General features: G+C 33.7%; 1 protein-coding gene across 7 annotated transcripts in view; it reads right to left on the bottom strand.

The window, feature by feature from the left end:
* The window catches only part of vit (vitrin), a 57,179-nt gene extending 32,905 nt beyond the window's left edge, over nt 1–24,274 (bottom strand). For all 7 annotated transcript variants that reach the window (XM_082153756.1, XM_082153758.1, XM_082153759.1 and 4 more), the window contains exons 1-2: nt 24,122–24,274; nt 1,891–1,981 (exon numbers count right to left, since the gene is read on the bottom strand). In XM_082153756.1, the coding sequence (XP_082009882.1) occupies nt 1,891–1,924 (34 nt within the window). In that variant the 5' untranslated portion in view covers nt 1,925–1,981; nt 24,122–24,274. The remainder of the gene's footprint in view (nt 1–1,890; nt 1,982–24,121) is intronic.
* Between the last annotated feature and the right edge of the window lie 580 nt (nt 24,275–24,854).

Genomic DNA, 24,854 nt, shown 5'->3' with positions numbered 1-24,854 from the left:
TCTCCCTAATACTCGTCCCTTCCACCTCTCTGATGTTGAACGGGCTGTAAATCCAGCTAGTGTTTTGTCTTGTGGTCATAATGGACACATATGAAACCGCTTATAGCAGCGTAGAACATCACAGAGACTCTAAAATGAATACTTTTCTTTATATTTACTGTTTATGAAAGTATATAAATACATATAAAGCCTGTGTCAGATTTATATTTAACAGTGAAATCAGTGACAATAACAATAGGAAACCACAAAATTGATGCTGAAAATTCAGCTTTGATCACAGGAATAAATGACACTTTACTATATTTCTGTCAAGACCACTATCGTCAAATATGATTGGCCATTAGCATATAGTTTGGATTAGCTGTATGGTTCTGTTCTGGGCAAGAACTCCCTGCGCATCAATGCAATCTAGCATGAACAAGAGCATCAATAACCCCCCTTAGGGAAACACAACAGAACCAACATGAATGTATTGCCGATATGATTAATTCAAGATTTTAAGTACAACATAATTTGAGAATTTATTCTGATTCAAAGGGCACTCAGAAGGCCAAATCCTGACAGAGAGAGGTGGAGCTGGGGAGGGAGGAGGGTAATTCGCTCCTGAGAAACGCCATAGCTGTTGATAATACTGGAGGAGCTTATATATGAATACAGTGATAGGCGTCGTGTTCCTATAGGTAGACGAAGATCAGCTGAGAGTCAGCTGATGCGAGCTTGACTAACATGACCTGCCAGAACTAACGCTACGCTTAATATTCACATAGAAATCATTCATTTAGGAATGATAGGCTTTTGGGTAGACTTGGCCACACCTGTTTTTTAAATGACCCTGCTATAGCTATACAGAGGCCAAAGTTATTTCTTTTTTTGATAACTGTTGACCTAGAGAGTCCTGAGAATTGTGCCGCAGAGGTTTTAATCGAGGTTGAGCCAAAAACCCAGGACAAGTTGTTTTTTGAAATAATCTCCAATATTTGAAGAACGATGCGATGGACGGCGGCAGTCCTAGAGGCAAAGTTGCTCAGAAAGAGGAATTCTACTATGCGGAATGAATGTCAGTCGTGGGTGTGTGTGAAAAATGACACGATACACAATCCTTTACACACGTGAAAAATGTGAAGGCGCTAACCGTTAACCTTGTCTGAAAGCTGTTCAAATTTCAAAGACACTGGATGCCAATTTTCAAGTCAATCGGACTAATGGTGAAGTAGTTATAGCCATTTTATGTTTTTTCCAGTTTTTTCCTGTTATAGCGCCACCAAGTGGCCAGTCGCCACGTCCTCTTCAACGCGACCACAAAATGAGCTCTTACATAGGTGCACTGAGTTTGGTGAAAATGTCTCATTCCGTTCACGAGTTATAGCCATTTTTAGTAAAAGTGGCTCCTCCCACTTCGAACGTTTTGGCGGCCCCTGGGGGGTAGTTTTATTGAGAACTATTGACAATCAGACTTCAGAGAATCTTGCTGCACCGGTTTGATTCCGATTGGGCCAAAAACCTAGAACTCGCAACCGTAGGTTTTTCAAAAAATCCAAAATACCCGAAAATTTCGCATAACGGTTTAGGAGTTATGAGCCATTTTGTACTTTTGACCGCTGTAGCGCCCCCATCAGGCCGTTTGGGGCGAGCATTGGTGACGTTGTAGGCGGTGTGAGTACTACCAGCCCTCAAAGTTTCAAGTCTCTACGACTTACGGTTTGGTCTGCCCACTCACTTTTAGGGGAGAATGCTGATCCTTCAAAAATTCAACAATTACAATAGGGTAACAGGGCTACGCGCTTGAACCCCTAATAAAAGGTCATGTGATTACACCTTTAAGTAAATATACCGGTTTTCAGAAGTACAATTTTATATATATAAAAAAGAAAATCGTAAAAAAACACCTACCGATAAAGACAGCAGTGAGAGTCGATTTACTCATCTTGAGCTCCACAGTGTAAATCTGCTCAAATGTTCTCTTCAGCCTCCGTATTTCTTCCTGTAATCCAACAAATGAAAGGCTTTGGAAACTTTAAAGGCAAATACAAAAATGAAATGTGTGAATGAATGCAAAAGTCAGGTTGAAGCAAAGCGTGGTGTCAAACTGGAACACGATGACGAATATGAAGTTAAAACAATACTTATGTAAAGTACCCCTGTGGTGGAACCCAGTGAGTGGAGGCGGGGCTCATTTGCATATTCATAGACCCTAAATGAGGCAAGGGTGTCGTGTTACATTCAAGATATTTTAGAAATTTAAAAAAAGAAATTTAAAAAAAAGTTTAAATATGTCATTTTGGTGATCAAAGATGAGTTTTAAGGGATATAAGGATCGACTACAGGGGGACTTTAATAGAACGAAAGCATTACCAAACTCAACATAAGCATTAACGACAACCGACAAAGAGATCGGAAAACATAGGCAGAAAAATACACAGGCAAACTAGGAATATTAACGACACACAGCAGAATAACAAAATCATATCCCATCACAACTAAAGACCGGCGGGGACTAGAGCAAAGGAGACTGAGTAGAAACAGTAGAACAGCAGTAGAATAACAGACTTTACAGTAATCATTGGTGTCAAAAAATATGATCTACTATTTTTAAGAGTTTAAAGCCTTGTATTGGCAATGAAGCTAGCCGAATGTTAAGATGGCTTTCTCTAAACCAGTAAACCAGTCTGGTTACAGGAAACGTGAATGATAACTCATCAGACCATGTTATATTTTAAGTTCCACATCTCAGGGATCCAGATTTCGTGCTGCAATCATGGTGTATTTTTGTCTTGGACACAACTGTTTTTTTAATGGCAGCCCTTTCAAAAACCCTAGCTTTATGAAGCCCTGTGGATACTCTGCGGCTCAACACACAAGCTGCCAACCTCATCAGGGTAACAAAGACTGCGAAATGAAAAGCCAGATCAGTCGTTTCTCATCTCAATGACAGCATTATCTCTGAACTCAAGCCCACTGCCCGAGACACGCCCTCACGAAGAAGACGTTTACTCAAGCGTTCTATTAGTACACTTCTTTTAAATTAAAAATAAGAAAGTATACTTTCAGTCTACATTTTATATACTTCTCAGAAATATACTTTATGTACTTCTCAGAAATATACTTCAAATTACACTTAAGTGTTCTTGACTTATACTGAGAGAAAAGTGCAAGTATATTTGGCCTGTACTTGTACTCAATCTTTTGATCGAGATATACTTAAAGTATAATTCAAGTATTCAAAGTATACTTGGCTTGTAGTTGTGTTAACTCTTTTGATCGAGTAGCTTATTAAATATACTTTCTTTTACGTAGTTTTAGTCTTATGAAACTTACATTGTTTGAAAATATTGATTAGAATATTGATATAAAACAGATATATTTCTAACTGTTTCTAATTCTATCTGAGTTTTTGTGTAGGCTAATCCACTGGTAGAGTACATAGGACTTTACTTTACAGTTTTTTACGATTGTTATGACAGATTTTTCAATACTTTTAACAATTTTCCAAAACTCTTAACACAGTTAGCACTACATCCGCCTGTGTAAGCTATACTATTAACACATTTCTTGTTGCTTTAACACAAAATTCATACAATTAACAAATTTAAAATGCTGGAACTTCTTTTACACACAAGCTCAAACAAGACCAAAACAATGGATTTTTACTGCCAAATTTACCAATGCTTTAACACTGTATGTCAGAACAGATAACACCATGTTCTAAACCTAACCTTACAGGCTAAAGTCAAGGTGAACAGATGCTTATACTGTGAACTGAAACACACATATATCCCCTGTATTTTATTCTATTGTTACTGAGAAACAGCTGGTTGAATAATGCCAATATATAAATCACAGCTGATTCCCATCTAGGAAACACACTCAGGTGTTGAGGTTCTTTCACTCGCATGACCATATGGTATACTGCAACCGTACATTCTATAAAGCACTCTGAGATGGGTCTTTTTTTATTGAATTTCTGCAGCAAAAGACCTAAACTCAACAAAACAAAAATGTAGAGAGGCTTCAAAAGAAACTGCAGTGCAAAACACAATCTGTGATCAACACAAGATACTGTCTGTTGTATAAGGGCAGACCCCTGACACATATAACATAATGCAGTTTCTGTAATTCCATCTGATGTTAGTGTTTTTATGGCATTGTGCTATGATTGACTAAATCTTCCTGTTGAACGGGAACAAATGTTAGTGTTTTGAAAAATTATTTGATGTTGAGACGTTTGCAGTGTTTTGGTAGACATAGTGTATTGTTGCTAGTGTATTATTGTATTTTGAAAATTAGTGTTGGAGTTTAGTTTATAATGTGTGATTGTGAGCATGAAATTAACTGTTGGTGCGTTAAGAGTTTATGAAATGTGTTAAAAGTATTGAAAAAATTGTCATAGCGATTGTAAAAAACTGTAATTCTACTTTACTCTTTGCCCATTATTGACTGAATTTTCCAGCTATCCATGTTTTCAGAGGTATACGCTAGGGGGCGCTATGACACATCTACTAGTACAGAATCTCCGGATCAAAACACAGGTGAAGAAGAAGCTGAAACAAGTGATAGAAGATTGCTCACGCAAATGTAAAATAACGTGATCATCAAACATTAAACAGCGTGTAAATCAAAACTGCTTAATGTTTCCAAATGAACTGTCGAACCCATGAAGAGAAAACGACTGAAGCTCCATCAGTTCAGATCTTCTCCATCTGTGTTTGATCATCGTTCTGAATCTGATCATCTTTGACAAATATGTGATTTTCTCAACTTTTTTGTTTAAAATGTTGTCTTTCTTTATGAAACTTACTGACATTCAAGTGTTGATAAAAAAGGATGCATGAAGCTAATAAAATGTTTTTAAAATGAGTTAAAGTACATTTAAAGGTATTTTTCAAGTATAAAAAAATAATATCTACATTTGAACATAGTAGTTTACTGCAAGTGCAACAATAATATATAAATAGTAAACTATAAGTATAATGTTATGTTCACTTAAAGAAAAATTACAAGTATACTTGGAGTGTAAACTAGTAAACTAGTAGTTTACTGAGAGTTCACTTCAGCGTGTACTTTCATAAACTAAAAAATTTACTACTTGTATTAAAATAGTAAACTACAGGTACTAGTATACTTATAAGTTCACTTGTATTACAGATGCATTACAAATGAGAAACCTTGTTGTGTACTTAAAGTTTACTACTGTTACACTTATAGTACACTTAAACGTATACTTTTGTATACTAAAAGTGGGCCAATTTAGTCCCAAGCAGTATTAAAATAGTACACTTACAAGTTCACTACAAGTACACATTGACATTAATAGACTTACTACATAAAGTATACTTAAAAATATACTTGAACATTACTTAAATATACTTCATAAAATGAACTTGAAGTATACTTCTTTTTCGTAAGGGCGGGCCTGATTTACTATAAGTTTGCATGTATAAAAAAATTTTTATAAAAAGAAAACATACTGTAATTAACAGTACAGGGAGACTGTGATTGGGTCATGGGTTGTAAAAGTCTTGTGGTTTCTGTGAATGAAACTAATTTCAGGAGCCGCTCCAAACATGCATCATATAAAGGGATGCCAGAGGGTTAATCATATATTGAACCCAGAGGTCGCGATAACAGGAAGTCTTTCCGTCATTGACAGAATTTGTTTAGAAGTGACGGAAAAACCTAGCCTGGTTAAAACCAGACCATTCTCAGTAGTAGCTGAGTTATGGTCTGGCAAAGCTTCATTAAAAACTCATTTCCAAAGGGGCGTCACCAACGGACGTCGCTCAAATGCCTCTGGGCGCAATTGGATAGACCTAAAACCAATCAGAGCGATCGTCATTGTGTAAAGCCCGCCTCAACGTTTCTGATTGGTGCCGTGATTTCGAGGGATTAGAAATGGGCTTGAATGAGCTCTTTGCCAGACTACTTGCAGAGCAAATCTAAATTTGTCGGAAGTTGTCTGGGTTTTCCCAGGCTAGGAAAAACCTAAAATCGGTCCGTCATTTTGACAGATTACACAGAGAGTGATGTATTGTAACTTGTAAGTGTAATTCTAACCCCTGTCCACTTGGTGGCGAGTGGCTCTTGTGGACTATAAGGTTAATGTTAAACTAATGGCTTTTCTGAGTTACATGACACTGTTTACAAACTGTTTTATTGACGTTTTTCTGTGGTTGAAACACGGATTGAGCGACTTGGTGGCGAGTGGCTCTTGTGGACTATAAGGTTAATGTTAAAGGGTCAGTTCAACCAAAAATGAAAGTTATGTCAGTAATGACTCTCCCTCTCGTTGTTCCAGACCCGTAAGACTCTCGTTCATCTTCAGAACACAAATTAAGATATTTTTGATTAAATCTGAGAGCTGTCTCACTCCTCCATAGGCTTCTCTGTTACAGAAACTTACCGGCCCAGAAAAGTTATTAAAGAAATCGTTAAAATAGTTTAAAGGAGAACTCCGGTCAATTTTAACATTGAGCTCATTTTTTGTAAATTTGGAGTGCTGTCAGTACAGAGAACAACGACAAATATCTGTGTTTCCTACACCGTGTTATACTCTTTTTAAAATTTGCACCCTATTGACTTCAATGGGGCCAGTTTTAAACCTGCTTTTAGCCTCTTAACATCCTTGATGTGTCATTACAAGTGCCCAGCCATTGTGAGTGATTCCTTCAGAGTGAACACGGGTGAATCTGACTGCAGTAGATGTGAAAGATATGAAGAAAAATTATGTTAATTCAGCCAGCGCACATACCTGTATTTACATCCTGTTTTCGGTCGAAGTCCACAGTAGTCGATTGTCGAGTTCACACGCATAGGTTTAGTATCTATGATCATGCGCGTGAACTCGACAATCGACTACTGTGGACTTCGACCGAAAACAGGAAGAAAATACAGGTATGTGCGCTGGCTGAATTAACATCATTTTTATTGACACATCAAGCATGTTAAGAGGCTAAAAGCAGGTTTAAAACTGGCCCCATTGAAGTCAATAGGGTGCAAATTTTAAAAAGAGGATAACACGGTGTAGGCAACACAGATTTTTGTCGTTGTTCTCTGTACTGACAGCACTCCAAATTTACAAAAAAATGAGCTCAATGTTAAAATTGACCGGAGTTCTCCTTTAAGTGACTACAGTGGCTCAACCACAAGTTTATAAAGCGACGAGAACACTTTTTGTGTGCAAAAAACAGCAAAAATAACGACTTTATTGAACTCTTCATTTTCGTCTGTGTGTCTCTGAGTGAGTTGACGTAGTGTAACAGCGCAGCGCTTCTGGGTCGTACGTCAGAACGGAGGCTCACTATTGGCCGACGCTGGTCATGTGTGTGTGATGCGTGTGACGTAAAACCCAGAAGCGCTGCGCTGTTACTCTATGTGAACTCATTCAGGCCCACGTGTTCAACACGCTGAGCGGCTCTGATTGGTTCTTATGATAATGAGCTTCGGTTTATCAGATATGCTGTGCGTGCTTCATCTCTGCTTGTGTTACTTGAATGTGATTAGATTTAGAAGTATAAATTTAACTGTTACATTATATAGATTGATTGTGTCGAGCGATTAAAATATGTTTTTCTTTCGAAGATGAACGAAAGTCTTAAACGGTTTGGAACTACTGAAGGGTGATGACAGGATTTAGAGGTTTCTGGGGGAAATAATTAATAGAAAATGTAGTGTTTTTTTATTTTTTTATTTTTCTTCAAGTTTGCATGTCGTATGACATTTGGAATGTCATTATTTTGTGATTCTAGGTAAGATTTGTATCAAATCACCATCTGTGCCAGTCATATTTTTGACACAAAGTGTAACAGCACGTCTTTTTCAGTTCAGCTACATTCAGTTTGACCAATCAGAGCCAAGCTTTTCAAGTCGAGGTCGAAGCAGACTCGAGGAGATGAAGATACAGCCTCAGAAGATACTGGTGAGTTTTAGTTGCTGTTTGCATAAATAAATCGCTCACGGTTTAGTTTTCCCTAGGTGGACCGGTCTAAAACTGATAAATCTGTTTAAAATCTACTCGTTATTATAATTTACTTATTATATTACACAATTCGTTATTATAACATGTACAACATTACATAAACATTAGTTTTATTTGCAAGCTGTGTATTTATGTATGATTTTCTGAACAATTTGGCTTCATTGTTATGATGTAAATTAAAGTTTGAAAAAAACATGTTATATGTATATATTACAATTTTTTTGTGAAATCTTAATGTTTGTTGTTTTTCAGAGCGGCTGCTATAGAAGAGAAACTGAAGTCTGAGTGCAGAGACGAGCGAGGAAGAGAGTAGTAATATGGTTTAATCTCATGTCTCTGTTATTGAGATCTTTGAGGCCGAATGAAAGGTGATTCGGTCAGTCTTGGTAGGAAAATGTCAGTATCGTGTCCATTTCAGGAGTCCAGTTGTGCTTCCTTCGAGTCATTCATGTACAAATCTGTTTGTTTAATTGTTTTTTTCTAGTAAAGCTGCAAGTCACTTGTCCTAGTTGTCCTGGCAAACAATATTTTGCACAACTTCTAATGTCCTTAAATCTCTGCAACGGAGCATGTTAGCATGAGCACAATACACACGGTCATGGGGAATACCCTAGGTTTAAATAAACCACAATTATCAATATTTATTGCTGATAATAACTATATCTGTGAGTTTTTGATTGAACTCTGCTCGCTGTAAGTTGTATTGGACTGTAAGAGTTCAGTATAGTGACGACAGACACGAGGATAAACACACTCATGTCCAGCTTGATGAGGATATAGCCAAAGCTTCGAAAGGTAAACTGAGAAGACAACACAATTCTAATGCATATATGCTAATTATAATACACATATTCAAACATGGATACAAAAATGTTAATTATTGGTTAATTCTATATAAACTCTTCTTCCTTTCGCAGACCCAGTGATAAAGCAGTCTTCACACACTACAGTGTCTGAACCACAAGTTGTGGAAACTGAGTCGTACTCAGAGAAGTGATCGTCCACTTGAAGATGTGACCTTCGAACTCTTCTGTGTCTTTGGTTCAGCCGTTTATAGGCCTGAGTTTGTACATAATGCATAATTCACTTCTGCACATTGTTTTTCTGTAACTTTGTGATGCTTATTTACTTGTCAGTAATACAGGTATAACACAAATGTTCAATTTTTTTTATTTTTTTTTATTAAAATATCTCTGCCATAGCATTTCACTGATCTTTTATGTATTATAATGCATTATGTTCAAGAGATTATATCTGCTGCTCTACTTTTTTAATGTACTCTAGGTTCTTGATTTCAAAGTGTGTGTCTTAACATTTATTTTAAATTATTTTTGCACTTTTAATATACCATTTTGAATGCTGAAAAAACAACAACAACAGCTTTATAATTGTAACGAATTCACTGGAGGCGAGTTGAGATGGGGACCCAAACGCAAACTTAATTATCAAACATAAAACAAACACAAAACAAAAGCATGACCAGGCATGGAAAACTCTAAACTAAAACAGGAACACAAAACCAAGACTAGAAAACAAGAAACCGGATCTGGGACATAGAAACAAACAATACTCGACCAGGACACAGGGCAAACATGACGGCTTGAATACACAGACTAATGACAAGACAAGGGACACCTGTGAACAATGATCAGATTAACCAATGACAAGACACATGGCAGAATCACATGACAAACAGGGAATCACATGACAAGACACAGAAACATGACCTAACCTAACCCAAACCGTGACAATAGGCTTGTTCGACTTCATGCAGCTCTGCGCAGACTGATCGGCGGCTGACTTGAAGCGGTGCATGCCGGTTAGAAATTTTGTCCGACTTGATACAGCGCCGACGCCACGTGACTGTGTCGTATGCCATCAAAGTACCGCGAGAGCATTTCGAGAGTAGCCGGAGAACTCAGCCAGCGCAGCTTCTCAAGAGCGGCTGCACTGGGCTGCAGGAGGGCTGATGACGACACAGCTGTCCCACGATTGGCCGGATTCACCGCATGACAACGATCACGTGTGTTTCGTGTTTATTCGAACACCTTTAGTTCCTCTAAAGCTCTCAAATCAGTTTTTTATAACAGTAAACACTCTTTTCATGTCGTATGTTATATTGTGTCATGTTTATCAAATTAACTGATTAAAAAACGTATAGACTCCACTTCATTAATAGTAGCTTATGTTGAACTGTATTCTTGTTCAAACAGACGCTGTATGGAGCAGTACATAAAGTAGGCCTATTGGATGAAAATGTCTCTGAAACATCTGTGTATTATTTGGCCAATATTACATTTATTTCACTGCAGCTGTGGTAAAGTACGCGAACACCACGTGAGCGGTCACTACGGGAACCAGAAAGTGTCCGACTTCACGTCTCCGTTTGCAGCTCCTCCCCGCCTGCACGCGGCTACTCTCGCCGATCGGTTACATCCAGCCGCAGCCGATGTCGAACACACCTAATAATAAACTAGTAGTGTGATGCTAATACATTTCTAATGAGCTCAAATGCTATTGCAATGTTCTTGAAGCATTATTAAAATTAAGCTTCAAATATATTCTAACTGTAGTTTAAGACATATGGAAGTATATTTTAAATGAACTGTACAGAAATACACTTAAATTGCACTAAATGTACTTGAAGTGGTTCCATTTTAGCACAATTTAATATATTAAAATATATTGCGAATAGCTTAAAATTGATCCGAAGCATAACTTGAAATACACTTCATATACTTGAAGTTGTTTCAAAATATTACATTTAATATGCACTTAGTATAGTATCATTTAAATATATTAAGTGTGTTCAAAAAAGCACAATTTAAATATATTTCCTTTTCCCCGGGGTAGCCTATATGCTTGTCCAGTAAGTTTGTGAATAAAAATGAAAATGTGAACAAAAACAGAGCCTTTTAAATGGCTTATTATCATTAAAATGTGAAAATTAAAATGACAGGTAATAATAGATAATGACGAAATTTTTACGACCCTGTCCGTTGACGAACGTATCGTGGATGAAGCCGTTTGAGACTGAATTACAGCCAGATCTTTTGCTATAATTGACAGACATCTGAGGACTATCTCTCATTTTTCTCAGTCATTAAGTTGGCTTGAGAAAGCCAACTTACTGAAATCCTATTGAAACTTATTATTCTTCTTCTTCTTCTTCTTCTTATTCTTCTGACCCAAAAATTTTCAACTCTAACTCCTCCTAGACCGTTCAAGCTACATACTCCAAACTCGGGTCAGACCTTCATACTGTTCTGACTTGGTGTGCTATATCTTTTCAGACTGGTTTGAGTTATGGTTTTCTTAAAAATTTATATTAAAAATCATAAAAATCCCATAGACTTTCATTGACCAAAAGTCCATGTCTGTTTGAACTATGTTTAATGTAAACTGCTAGAAGCCATTGATACTCAATTAAGCTTTAAGCTATTTCTGTCTAACTAATAACTTTATCTATCTATCTATCTATCTATCTATCTATCTATCTATCTATCTATCTATCTATCTATCTATCTATCTATCTATCTATCTATCTATCTATCTATCTTCAAACCTTTTCTATCTATCTATCTATCTATCTATCTATCTTCAAACCTTTTCTATCTATCTATCTATCTATCTATCTATCTACAAACCTTATCTATCTATCTATCTATCTATCTATCTATCTATCTATCTATCTATCTATCTATCTATCTATCTATCTATCTACAAACCTTATCTATCTATCTATCTATCTATCTATCTATCTACAAACCTTATCTATCTATCTATCTATCTATCTATCTATCTATCTATCTATCTATCTATCTACAAACCTTATCTATCTATCTATCTATCTATCTATCTACAAACCTTATCTATCTATCTATCTATCTATCTATCTATCTATCTATCTATCTATCTATCTATCTATCTATCTATCTATCTATCTATCTATCTATCTATCTATGTATCTATCTACAAACAGTTTTTATCTATCTATCTATCTATCTATCTATCTATCTATCTATCTATCTATCTTACAACCTTTTCTATCTATCTATCTATCTATCTATCTATCTATCTATCTATCTATCTATCTATCTATCTTCAAACAGTTTTTATCTATCTATCTATCTATCTATCTATCTATCTATCTATCTATCTATCTATCTATCTATCTATCTATCTATCTATCTATCTATCTTCAAACCTTATCTATCTATCTATCTATCTATCTATCTATCTATCTTCAAACCTTATCTATCTATCTATCTATCTATCTATCTATCTATCTATCTATCTATCTATCTATCTATCTTCAAACAATTTTTATCTATCTATCTATCTATCTATCTATCTATCTATCTATCTATCTATCTATCTATCTACAAACAGTTTTTATCTATCTATCTATCTATCTATCTATCTATCTATCTATCTATCTATCTATCTATCTATCTATCTATCTATCTTCAAACCTTATCTATCTTCAAACCTTATCTATCTATCTATCTATCTATCTATCTATCTATCTATCTATCTATCTATCTATCTATCTATCTATCTATCTATCTAATCCATCTTTCTGTCTTTCATTTCTTTGTTTCTTTCTTTTTCTTTCTTTCTAATTAATCTTTCTTTCTTTCTTTCTTTCTTTCTTTCTTTCTTTCTTTCTTTCTTACTAGTCTATCTTTCCTTCTTTCTAAATAACCTCTTTTTTTCTTTCTTTCTTTCTTTCTTTCTTTCTTTCTTTCTTTCTTTCTTTCTTTCTTTCTTTCTTTCTTTCTTTCTTTCTTTCTTTCTTTTTTCTACCTACTCAATCTTTCTGTCTTTCTTTCTTTCTTTCTTTCTTTCTTTCTTTTTAACTAATCTATCTTTCTTTCTTTTTAACTAATCTATATTTCTTTCTTTCTAACTAATTAAACTTTCTTTCTTTCTTTCTTTTTAACTAATCTATATTTTTCTTTCTTTTTAACTAATCAATCTTTCTTTCTTTTTAACTAATCTATCTATCTTCAAACCTTTTCTATCTATCTATCTATCTATCTATCTATCTATCTATCTATCTATCTATCTATCTATCTATCTATCTATCTATCTATCTATCTATCTATCTATCTATCTTCAAACTATTTTTATCTATCTATCTATCTATCTATCTTCAAACTATTTTTATCTATCTATCTATCTATCTATCTATCTATCTATCTATCTATCTATCTATCTATCTATCTATCTATCTATCTATCTATATATCTATATATCTAACTATCTATCTATCTTCAAACCTTTTCTATCTATCTATCTATCTATCTATCTATCTATCTATCTATCTATCTATCTATCTATCTATCTATCTTTCTTTCTTTCTAATCCATCTTTCTCTTTCATTTCTTCGTTTCTTTCTTTCTTTCTAATTAATCTTTCTTTCTTTCTTTCTTACTAGTCTATCTTTCCTTCTTTCTAAATAACCTCTTTCTTTCTTTCTTTCTTTCTTTCTTTCTTTCTACTCAATCTTTCTTTCTTTCTTTCTTTCTTTCTTTCTTTCTTTCTTTTTAACTAATCTATCTTTCTTTCTTTCTTTCTTTTAACTAATCTGTATTTCTTTCTTTCTAACTAATTAATCTTTCTTTCTATCTATCCATCTATCTATCCATCTATCTATCTATCTATCTATCTATCTATCTATCTATCTATCTATCTATCTATCTATCTATCTTCAAACTATTTTTATCTATCTATCTATCTATCTATCTATCTATCTATCTATCTATCTATCTATCTATCTTCAAACCTTATCTATCTATCTATCTATCTATCTATCTATCTATCTATCTATCTATCTATCTATCTATCTATCTATCTATCTATCTATCTATCTATCTATCTATCTTCAAACCTTTTCTATCTATCTATCTATCTATCTATCTATCTATCTATCTATCTATCTATCTATCTATCTATCTATCTATCTTCAAACCTTTTCTATCTATCTATCTATCTATCTATCTATCTATCTATCTATCTATCTATCTATCTATCTATCTATCTATCTATCTATCTATCTATCTATCTAGCTAGCTATCTATCTATCTATCTTCAAACCTTTTCTATCTATCTATCTATCTATCTATCTATCTATCTATCTATCTATCTATCTATCTATCTATCTATCTATCTATCTATCTATCTTCAAACTGTTTTATCTATCTATCTTTCTTTCTTTCTAATCCATCTTTGTCTTTCATTTCTTTGTTTCTTTCTTTTTCTTTCTTTCTTTCTAATTAATCTTTCTTTCTTTCTTTCTTACTAGTCTATCTTTCCTTCTTTCTAAATAACCTCTGTCTTTCTTTCTTTCTTTCTTTCTTTTTTTCTACATACTCAATCTTTCTGTCTTTCTGTCTTTCTTTCTTTCTTTCTTTCTTTCTTTCTTTCTTTCTTTCTTTTTAACTAATCTATCTTTCTTTCTTTCCTTTTAACTAATCTATATTTCTTTCTAACTAATTAATCTTTCTTTCTTTCTTTCTTTCTTTCTTTCTTTCTTTCTTTCTTTCTTTCTTTAACTAATCTATATTTCTTTCTTTCTTTTTAACTAATCAATCTTTTTTCTTTTTAACTAATCTATCTATCTTCAAACCTTATCTATCTATCTATCTATCTATCTATCTATCTATCTATCTATCTATCTATCTATCTATCTACAAACTGTTTTTATCTATCTATCTATCTATCTATCTATCTATCTATCTATCTATCTATCTATCTATCTATCTATCTATCTATCTTCAAACTATTTTTATCTATCTATCTATCTATCTATCTATCTATCTATCTATATATCTATCTATCTATCTATCTATCTATCTATCTATCTATCTATTTTCAAACTATTTTTTTATCTATCTATCTATCTATCTATCTATCTATCTTTCTAACTAACGTATCTATCTATCTATCTATCTATCTAACTTATCTATCTTTCTTTCTTTTTAACTAATCTATCTTTCTAACTTATCTATCTTTCTTTCTTTTTAACTAATCTATCTTTCTAACTTATCTATCTTTCTTTCTTTTTAACTAATCTATCTTTCTAACTAACTTATCTATCTTTCTTTCTTACTAATCTATCTATCTTTCTAACTAACTTATCTATCTTTCTTTCTTTTTAACTAATCTATCTTTTTCTAACTAACTTATCTATCTTTCTTTCTTTTTAACTAATCTATCTTTTTCTAACTAACTTATCTATCTTTCTTTCTTTCTTTTGAACTAATCTATATATCTTTCTAACTAACTTATCTATCTTTCTTTCTTTCTTTCTTTCTAGCTAATCCATCTATCTTTCTAACTAATTTATCTTTCTTTCTCTCTTACTAATCTATCTTTCTAACTAACTAACTTATCATCTTTCTTTCTTTTTAACTAATCTATCTTTCTAACTAACTAATCTATCTTTATTTCTTTTTAACTAATCTATCTATCTTTCTAACTAACTTATCTATCTTTCTTTCTTACTAATCTATCTTTCTAACTAACTTATCTATCTTTCTTTCTTTTTAACTAATCTATCTATCTTTCTAACTAACTTATCTATCTTTCTTTTTAACTAATCTATCTCTTTCTAACTAACTTATCTATCTTTCTTTCTTTTTAACTAATCTATCTATCTTTCTAACTAACTTATCTTTCTTTCTTTCTTTTTAACTTATCTATCTTTCTTTCTTTTTAACTAATCTATCTATCTTTCTAACTAACTTATCTTTCTTTCTTTCTTTCTTTCTTTCTTTCTTTTTAACTAATCTATCTATCTTTCTAACTAACTCATCTATCTTTCTTTCTTTCTTACTAATATATCTATCTTTCTAACTACCTTATCTTTCTTTCTTTCTTTCTTTTTAACTAATCTATCTATCTTTCTAACTAACTCATCTATCTTTCTTTCTTTCTTACTAATATATCTATCTTTCTAACTACCTTATCTTTCTTTCTTTCTTTCTTTCTTTCTTTTTAACTAATCTATCTATCTTTCTAACTAACTTATTTATCTTTCTAACTAACTTATTTATCTTTCTTTCGTTCGTTTTAACTAGTCTATCTTTCTAACTAACTTATCTATCTTTCTTTCTTTCTTTCTTACTAATGTATCCATCTTTCTAACTAACATATCTATCTTTCTTTCTTTCTTACTTACTAATCTATCCATATTTCTAACTAACATATCTATCTTTCTTTCTTACTAATCTATCCATCTTTCTAACTAACATATCTATCTTTCTTTCTTTCTTACTAATCTATCCATCTTTCTAACTAACATATCTATCTTTCTTTCTTTCTTACTTACTAATCTATCTATCTTTCTAACTAACTTATCTATCTTTCTTTCTTTCTTACTAATCTATCCATCCAACTAATTAATCTTTTTTCTTTCTAACTAATCTTTTTACTTTCTTTCTTTCTTTCTTTCTTTCTTTCTTTCTTTCTTACTAATCTTTCTTTTTTTCATACTTCTCTTTCTTTCTAACTAGTCTTTCTTTTTTCTTTTTCTTACTTTTCTTTCTTTCTTTCTAACTAATCTTTTTTCTTTCTTTCTTTCTTTCTTTCTTTCTTTCTTTCTTTCTTTCTAACTAATTAATCTTTTTTCTTTCTTTCTTTCTTTCTTTCTTTCTTTCTAACTAATCTTTTTTCTTTCTTTCTTTCTAACTAATCTTTCTTTCTTTCTTTTTCTTACTTTTCTTTTTTCTAACTAATCTTTCTTCCTTTCTTTCTTTCTTTCTTTCTTTCTAACTAATAATTTTTCTTTCTTTCTTTCTAACTAATCTTTCTTTTTTCTTTCTTTCTTTCTTTCTTTCTTTCTTTCTTTCTTTCTTTCTTTCTTTCTAACTAATTAATAATTTTTCTTTCTTTCTTTCTAACTAATCTTTTTACTTTCTTTCTTTCTTTCTTTCTAACTAATCTTTCTTTCTCTTACTTTTCTTTCTTTCTTTCTAACTAATCTTTTTTCTTTCTTTCTTTCTTTCTTTCTTTCTTTCTTACTAATCTTTCTTTTTCTTTTTCTTACTTTTCTTTCTTTCTTTCTAACTAATCTTTTTTCTTTCTTTCTTTCTTTCTTTCTTTCTTTCTTTCTTTCTTTCTTTCTAACTAATCTTTCTTTCTTTCTTTTTCTTACTTTTCTTTCTTTCTTTCTAACTAATCTTTTTTCTTTCTTTCTTTCTTTCTTTCTTTCTTTCTTTCTTTCTTACTAATCTTTCTTTTTCTTTTTCTTACTTTTCTTTCTTTCTTTCTAACTAATCTTTTTTCTTTCTTTCTTTCTTTCTTTCTTTCTTTCTTTCTAACTAATCTTTCTTTCTTTCTTTTTCTTACTTTTCTTTCTTTCTTTCTAACTAATCTTTTTTCTTTTCTTTCTTTCTTTCTTTCTTTCTTTCTTTCTTTCTAACTAATTAATCTTCTTTCTTTCTTTCTTTCTTTATTTTTAACTAATTAATCTTTTTTCTTTCTTTCTTTCTAACTAATCATTTTTCTTTCTTTCTTTCTAACTAATCTTTCTTTTTTCTTTTTCTTGCTTTTCTTTCTTTCTTTCTTTCTTTCTTTCTTTCTTTCTTTCTAACTAATTTTTTACTTTCTTTCTTTCTTTCTTTCTTTCTTTCTTTCTTTCTTTCTTTCTAACTAATCTTTTTACTTTCTTTCTTTCTTTCTTTCTTTCTTTCTTTCTAACTAATCTTTCTTTCTCTTACTTTTCTTTCTTTCTTTCTAACTAATCTTTTTTCTTTCTTTCTTTCTTTCTTTCTTTCTTTCTTTCTTTCTTTCTAACTAATCTTTCTTTCTTTCTTTCTCTTTCTTTCTTTCTCTTACTTTTCTTTCTTTCTTTCTAACTAATCTTTTTACTTTCTTTCTTTCTTTCTTACTAATCTTTCTTTCTCTTACTTTTCTTTCTTTCTTTCTAACTAATCTTTTTTCTTTCTTTCTTTCTTTCTTTCTTTCTTTCTTTCTAACTAATCTTTCTTTCTTTCTTTCTTTTTCTTACTTTTCTTTCTTTCTTTCTAACTAATCTTTTTTCTTTCTTTCTTTCTTTCTTTCTTTCTTTCTTTCTTTCTTTCTTTCTAACTAATTAATCTTCTTTCTTTCTTTCTTTCTTTCTTTCTTTCTTTCTTTCTTTCTAACTAATTAATCTTTTTTCTTTCTTTCTTTCTTTCTAACTAATCTTTTTACTTTCTTTCTTTAATCTTTCTTTTTTCTTTTTCTTACTTTTCTTTCTTTCTTTCTAACTAATCTTTTCTTTCTTTCTTTCTAACTAATCTTTTTCTTTCTTTCTTTCTTTCTTTCTTTCTTTCTTTCTAACTAATCTTTCTTTCTTTCTTTCTAACTAATCTTTTTACTTTCTTTCTTTCTTTCTTTCTTTCTTTCTAACTAATCTTTTTACTTTCTTTCTTTCTTTCTTTCTTTCTTTCTAACTAATCTTTTTACTTTCTTTCTTTCTTTCTTTCTTTCTTTCTTTCTTTCTTTCTTTCTTTCTTCCCAACTATTATTTCTTTCTAACTAATCTATCAATCTAACTTTAACCTACTTTAAACTTCTAACTTCTTTAAACTTCTTCAAACTCTCTGGTCAGGCTTTCTCAAGCCAACTTAAAGTTTGTCTCAACAAACTTTTTTTTCTAGTTCTGCTTTATTTCCACTATTCAATCATTCAATCATGTTCTTACACGCATGCTTCAAAAACAGTGCTTTAAATCTCTTGACCAACTAAAAGACGTGACATTTGTATGTATTTGAAATGAAACATATAGATTGTAGGGAATGTCTTGATTATTTTGCTCAAGATAAGTATTTATTAAGTCAAACAAGAAACTCTTCTTCTGACCACAAGTGGAGATCTGTCGTTCCAAACACACACAACTCTGCGATGCCGTTTGCGAATGTTCGTTTGAACTATGTTTTTGGGAAACACCGACTGGTTGAACTGCTGATGATGATTTTGGGAAACACATCTTAGTAAAGGTGTCCTCGAAAGGGATCCCTGGTTATATATGGAAAATACTTTAAAAGGCTAAGCATTTGGCTTTACACATAGGCTAGTGCTTGTGTCAAAACCATATACTTTTAACCATATGACCTGCACACGTCACAGTAACTGGTTTGGTGGGCACTGGCGCAGACCCTGACCACTACTGTTCACATAAGGGTTTCTTTCTTAAAATCTGCATGAAAGGGAAGTTGCGCTCGTCTTTTCTTCTCTATTGTGTCGTATATCCGAGCGAAACGCTTCTGGAACAAGAACAAATGTGGGCGGGGCTTGATTGTGTCTGTGTGGAATTGATTGGATGGTTGTGGTTTGCTATGGGCTGATCTCATGTGAGTGACAGGTTGCCCCGCCCACATCATCAGAGAAGAGAAGCTGCTAGAGGAACTTATTCTGATTCAAGATTATTATAACACAATAATGATGTGCATCGATAAATCATTAATAATAAACTCTGAGTTTAAATAAGAAAAGAAATAAGAAAAAATAAGAATTGTCAATTTTGATTTCATGGGGACTCAACTGGTGAGTGGAGCTAATGTAAATATCCTTTGCCAACATCATGAGCTATTTGCACTTAGACTACGTTCACACTGCGAGTCTTGGTGCTCAATTCAGATTTATTGCTCAGATCCAATTTCTTTTGTATATCTGTTCACATTGTTGTTTTAAATGTGTCCAATATCAGATTCCAGTGGGGACATATCCTGGTCCTGAACTGGTTACCCACATGCACACGCAGCACACTGTCAACACAGAGTAAACACAGAGAACATTAAAGTAAGCAACTACGTGTTTATTTATAGCGTGGGAATGTAAAATCTTTGAAGAGACTCCCATGAGCGCAGAAATGTGACGAATGTTGATCTAGAGTGACGTAAAAGTCTGTTCAGACTGAGGTCGCGTACTCGCATAGCAAAACATCTGTCCTGTATCGGATTTAGGACCACATACATTTGGCACAAATAGAAATTGAAAAGTTCAGGTTCAGTGTGGTTTGTGCCGTTCACACTGTCACGAGAGAAACCAGATCTGAGTCACATATGAGCAAAACCATCGGATCTGGGCCACATTTACCTGTCCCGCAGACTCTGATTACACACACTCATGTGATATTCACTTATTTATTGTGATCAACCATTTTAATAAAAAGCTGAACATGATGCGCTTTTGTCCTGTTCAAACGAATACTCAATTCATCGCAGGTGAGCTCGATAAGACAGACCTCGGTTTATTTTCAGATCTGCTTTTCTCAGCTCCTGTGGTTCTGGTCTCCTTCAGCGAGTGCTTCATGATCTGTGAGAGCTGTCAGTCATGGACATGACAATTTGGAGAGTACGTCTGGCCTAATTATGTGTAATTAGTGAAATTCACAACGTAATTTCGGGAGGAGTGAACCCATCTAATCTTTCAATGAACTGGCGGAGCCGATAAGCAGCCGCTCACCTCTCTCCGGCATCAGCTGTTCTGGTGTCCCTCCTCCTCCCCAGCTCCACCTGGGTCATTTAGGCATCTCGCTACCATACTCCTCATCCGAGCATTAGTGTTCCCACGGGGGGTTTGTCTGAGCTCGAGCTGAACACTGCGGACAGCAAGCCAAATATGCCTAACCTTATTAGCTTAAAGATTATATGGGCAAAGGATCTCTTGATTTCTTAGTAAATCACCTTCAATACACTCATGAAGTGTACCTGCCATTTGAAAGACTGTACAAGCAAATCAGCACAACCTTAACAACCTGAAGCCCTATTCGGACGGTAACTGTTTCTCAGGGGGTCGTAAGGTATTCTCTCCTCTTACAGGGTAAGTCTGTGATGTTATTGCCGTCTGAATCCAGAATGTCAGTGTTTTTCTCCCACAACCGGCGTAAAAAATCCCTGGCCGAATTACCTACTGTTTTTTGACAAACACCAAGATCTTGTCCGTCCGAATCCACATCTCTGAGTTTACATGAAGAGATCGCTTCAAAATTCGCTGTTTAAATCCTTTTTGATCTCTGCCGATCACTGTACGTACAATAACTGTTGCCCTTCACTGTTATTTGCATGCATTTTAAAGATGTGCACTTCTATTACTGAAACGCTGGAAAGTTTTTACAAGAACAATATTTCATCAGCGCTCCAAGAAAGAGAAAAAATCACGTAAACATTTGAAACGGGGCCTTATAGTGACCGCAATATATATGATACAATATATGATACAATTTTAAAATATGTAGGCTATTATGCACAACATTAAATATACAAACCAAGCAGCTTTATTGTCACCTCATGTAAATGAGAGTCTGCATTCATTTGTTTCTGCTAATTTCCATATTTTTAAAATAACATCATTTTGAGATAAAATGTAAGGATATAAGAACCATTTTGAATATAGCGTACACGCGACTAGCTTCCTATTTTTAAAAATGAGAATTAAATAATAAAATAATAAATAGAACATTATTTTCCTATTATTAAATTAAATATGAATTTATTCGTATTATTCCAAGCATTTGACATGTTATTTACAGCAGATGATCATGTGACTGACCACGTGATCAGCGGGTTTGTGGAATTACAAAACTCGCTCCTTCACCGTCAATAAATCCCAATGCATGAGTTTTATCACTGAGGTGCCACACTAATTTATTTTTACAGACGTCCACATGAGAAACAATTATTATCAGAATAGGGCTAAGGCGTATTTGTGGATCAGCCGGGTGAGAGGTAGAATCCCAAATCCACCGTTCTTCATCATTAAAGCCATGGAATAATGACATGTACAGTTAAACTGGTGCCGCACGCAGTAGATAATTCACTGTAATGAGTGTTAAATACTGTAGTATTTAAAGAGCAGTATCTGCTTCCCCTGTTAAAGCCCCTGCGTAACCAAACTGCACCACTCTGTGACATGCAAAGGCCTTTCTGCCCCAAAACAGACCCAGCCCGTCTCCATTAACCTCCTCAATGCGGCTCGTTGTGATTTAGGCACTTGCTGAACTCAAGCTGAACTCGTGTGAACTCACGTTGTGTTTCGGGCGCTTCACCACATACAGCTTTATTTTCTCAGTTTCTGTAATCATTGAGTGCAATCATAACACACAGATTAGGGAGGAATTCTGAGATCAATGAGCTTCAGCTCTTCTTAAAGCCCAGACCGAACCAGTGACCACACATGAAAGAAAACCTTTGACACACTCAAACATCATAAAAGGAAACTATACACATTATTCATCCATCCATTCTCAGAAGCGCTTGTCCTCTGTAGAGACACTATGGATTTCAATTTACACAACATAAAAATAGCAAAATGGTACAAGGTTTTTTTGAGTCACAAGACTAGTGTTGAGATCAGGGGCGGCTGGTACCTTGAGCTGAGAAATCTCCTGAACAATCACGTCTAGGAAACAGACTTATATCCCATAATCCCCATCTAACTGAAAACATTACTGCAGGGAAAGCAGAACAGCTCAAAGAATAAAAATACATTGAACCCACTTTATATTAAGTGTCTTTAACATTTAAAGTGATAATTTGATACAGTTAGCCAACTATCGTCACACGTCCCGTCATTGCCAACATACAGTAGTTCAACAATTCTATGTTTCCCGAAAAAAAAATGTTCTAAGAGACATGTGGTTCAAACAGCAGAGGTGTGAACATGTTAATATGGTTTCACAAAAGTCGTCACTCATTGGTTAGTTTCTCCAACGATGCGATGTACTATAGTTAATCAGCGAGTCACATGGTTGCACAGTAAACGCATGCTTGACATAGCGCACCTTTACAATGTATTCTCAACTTATTGGGAGTTTACTAGCATATATATAGATAGATAGATAGATAGATAGATAGATAGATAGATAGATAGGCCCTATCATATATACTTCAACATTGATGGAATGGAAATAAATGTTATGATGTTATTTCCACCAAAAGGTACATCAATGTTTGGTCCAGATCTCGATTTGTCAATGCAAGAGTCCAGCACTCAGTGAAGTCTCCTCCAGCACATCCCAAACACTCTCACTGAGACTCAGATCTGGACTCTGAGGTGAACATGATTCTTCATTCTCCTCACATCCATTCTCTCACAGTCTGAGGCTTATGAATCTTCACATTATCATGCTGGAATATGACCAAGATGTTCTTCCTACATGGTTGTTTAAGAGATGAAAAGCTACACACTCCATCAATTAGAGTTAGAAGAACTGTTGCCAAACATATAAGAAACATAACAATCACTGCAATACTGATCCAATCATAGACTCTAAGGCATTTGCCTATTTAAATCCAAACAGGGATTTTTTTTGACCGGGCAGTGTATATGAAGAGTTCATATGCAAAAGCCTCTAAGTGCCATCTGAAATTTTCTTCTAAAATGATCATTTTTAATCGAGCTCGTATATTTAAGTTTAGTAATTTCACTTAAATGGCAATGAAAATGACCTATTAATTGTAATTTAAGTGAAATTACTGAACTTAAATATACAAGCTTGATAAAAATGATCATTTTAGAAGAAAATTTCAGATGGCACTTAGAGGCTTTTGCATCTGAACTCTTCATATATAGATATAGATATAGATATATGGTAATAATAAAAGTTGACACATATCATGCAGACTGTTGGGACAGCTGAACAAACAGCAGCAGGAGAAACACAGCAGTCCTCAAACTGCAGACATGTCTCTACAGAGCTTCCCTTCACATCTTAACACACACACACACACACTCAATACAAGCCTGATCAAGCTCACCGCGATTCCTCACATACTGCTGCTGTAAACACACACACACACACACACACACACACACACGCGCGCGCGCGCGCGCACGGATGAGAGAGATTGTTCTTCTCTTCTGCATGATGGCTTTAGGCTGCAGGTTCAGCATGTCACACATCTACCTGAGAGAACTTATCCTTAACCGAACCCAAATAAACACTACAACTCCCAACAGAGCACACACACTGACTCTGTGTGATGCGACACTGTCTCTATATTTACTTGGAAAAAAGTATCGGATGAAAACATGTGGAGAAAAGACTGAACCACAAACCTGCAGGTAATTCAAACAAATATAAAAGTGTTTGCCTTTTTCCTCTCAGAGAAACCGAGTCCACATGAAAGTGTGTGAAATGAGCGTCGATCTTACCTTTACAGCTTCTCGGCTCACGCGCACAGAAACTCCAGTCGCGCGCGCTGCTGTCAGTGTGTGTGTGTGTATGTGTGTGTGTGTGTGTGTGTGTGTGATGCTGGAGGGGGGAAAGTCACTGCCTCCTTCAGTCCCACCCTAAACACACGCACAGCTGTGAACAGTCATCAAGGTCACGATCAAAACTCTCCATAATAGACAGTATGTGACTCATTCGTGCTGTACAGAACATCAGCATGTTTTACTCTCCAGCATATTCGCTGGCCATTCAGAAATTCAGAAAAAAACATTTTTTTTTGGGAAATTAAACCAAATTAAGATTTAGATTTAAATCTATTTATTATAAATAGCTGAAATTTAGCTTTTTAAATTAATTTCAGTTTTATGACAGTCAATTTAGAGAAGTGACACAAAATATGTTCCAAAAAGGTTTTTCTAACATTTCCATAAAGTTATGAAAGCGTTATCTTCGAATGTTCAGTGAAAAGTTCTTAATTTTATTTTTTTTTAAAAACGTTTTTATTGGTTATCGAACGTCGAATCAAACATCAAACAAATATCGTTCTTCAAACATTATGTGAACGTTACTTTTGAATAGAACGATCTGAATAGTAAAATTGCTATAGGCGATCATCCAACTAAAACATTTCATGAATGATGTATAAATAATGTTTTTGTGTGTTAACGTTTTGAGAACATTATTAAAGACCAGATAATTTTGAACAAACGTTCT

Source organism: Leuciscus leuciscus (assembly GCF_965113295.1).
Source record: "Leuciscus leuciscus genome assembly, chromosome: 22".
In the NCBI taxonomy this organism is placed as follows: domain Eukaryota; kingdom Metazoa; phylum Chordata; class Actinopteri; order Cypriniformes; family Leuciscidae; genus Leuciscus; species Leuciscus leuciscus.
Note: the sequence above shows the minus strand (reverse complement) of the source record. Positions and strands in the feature narration are given on the sequence as shown.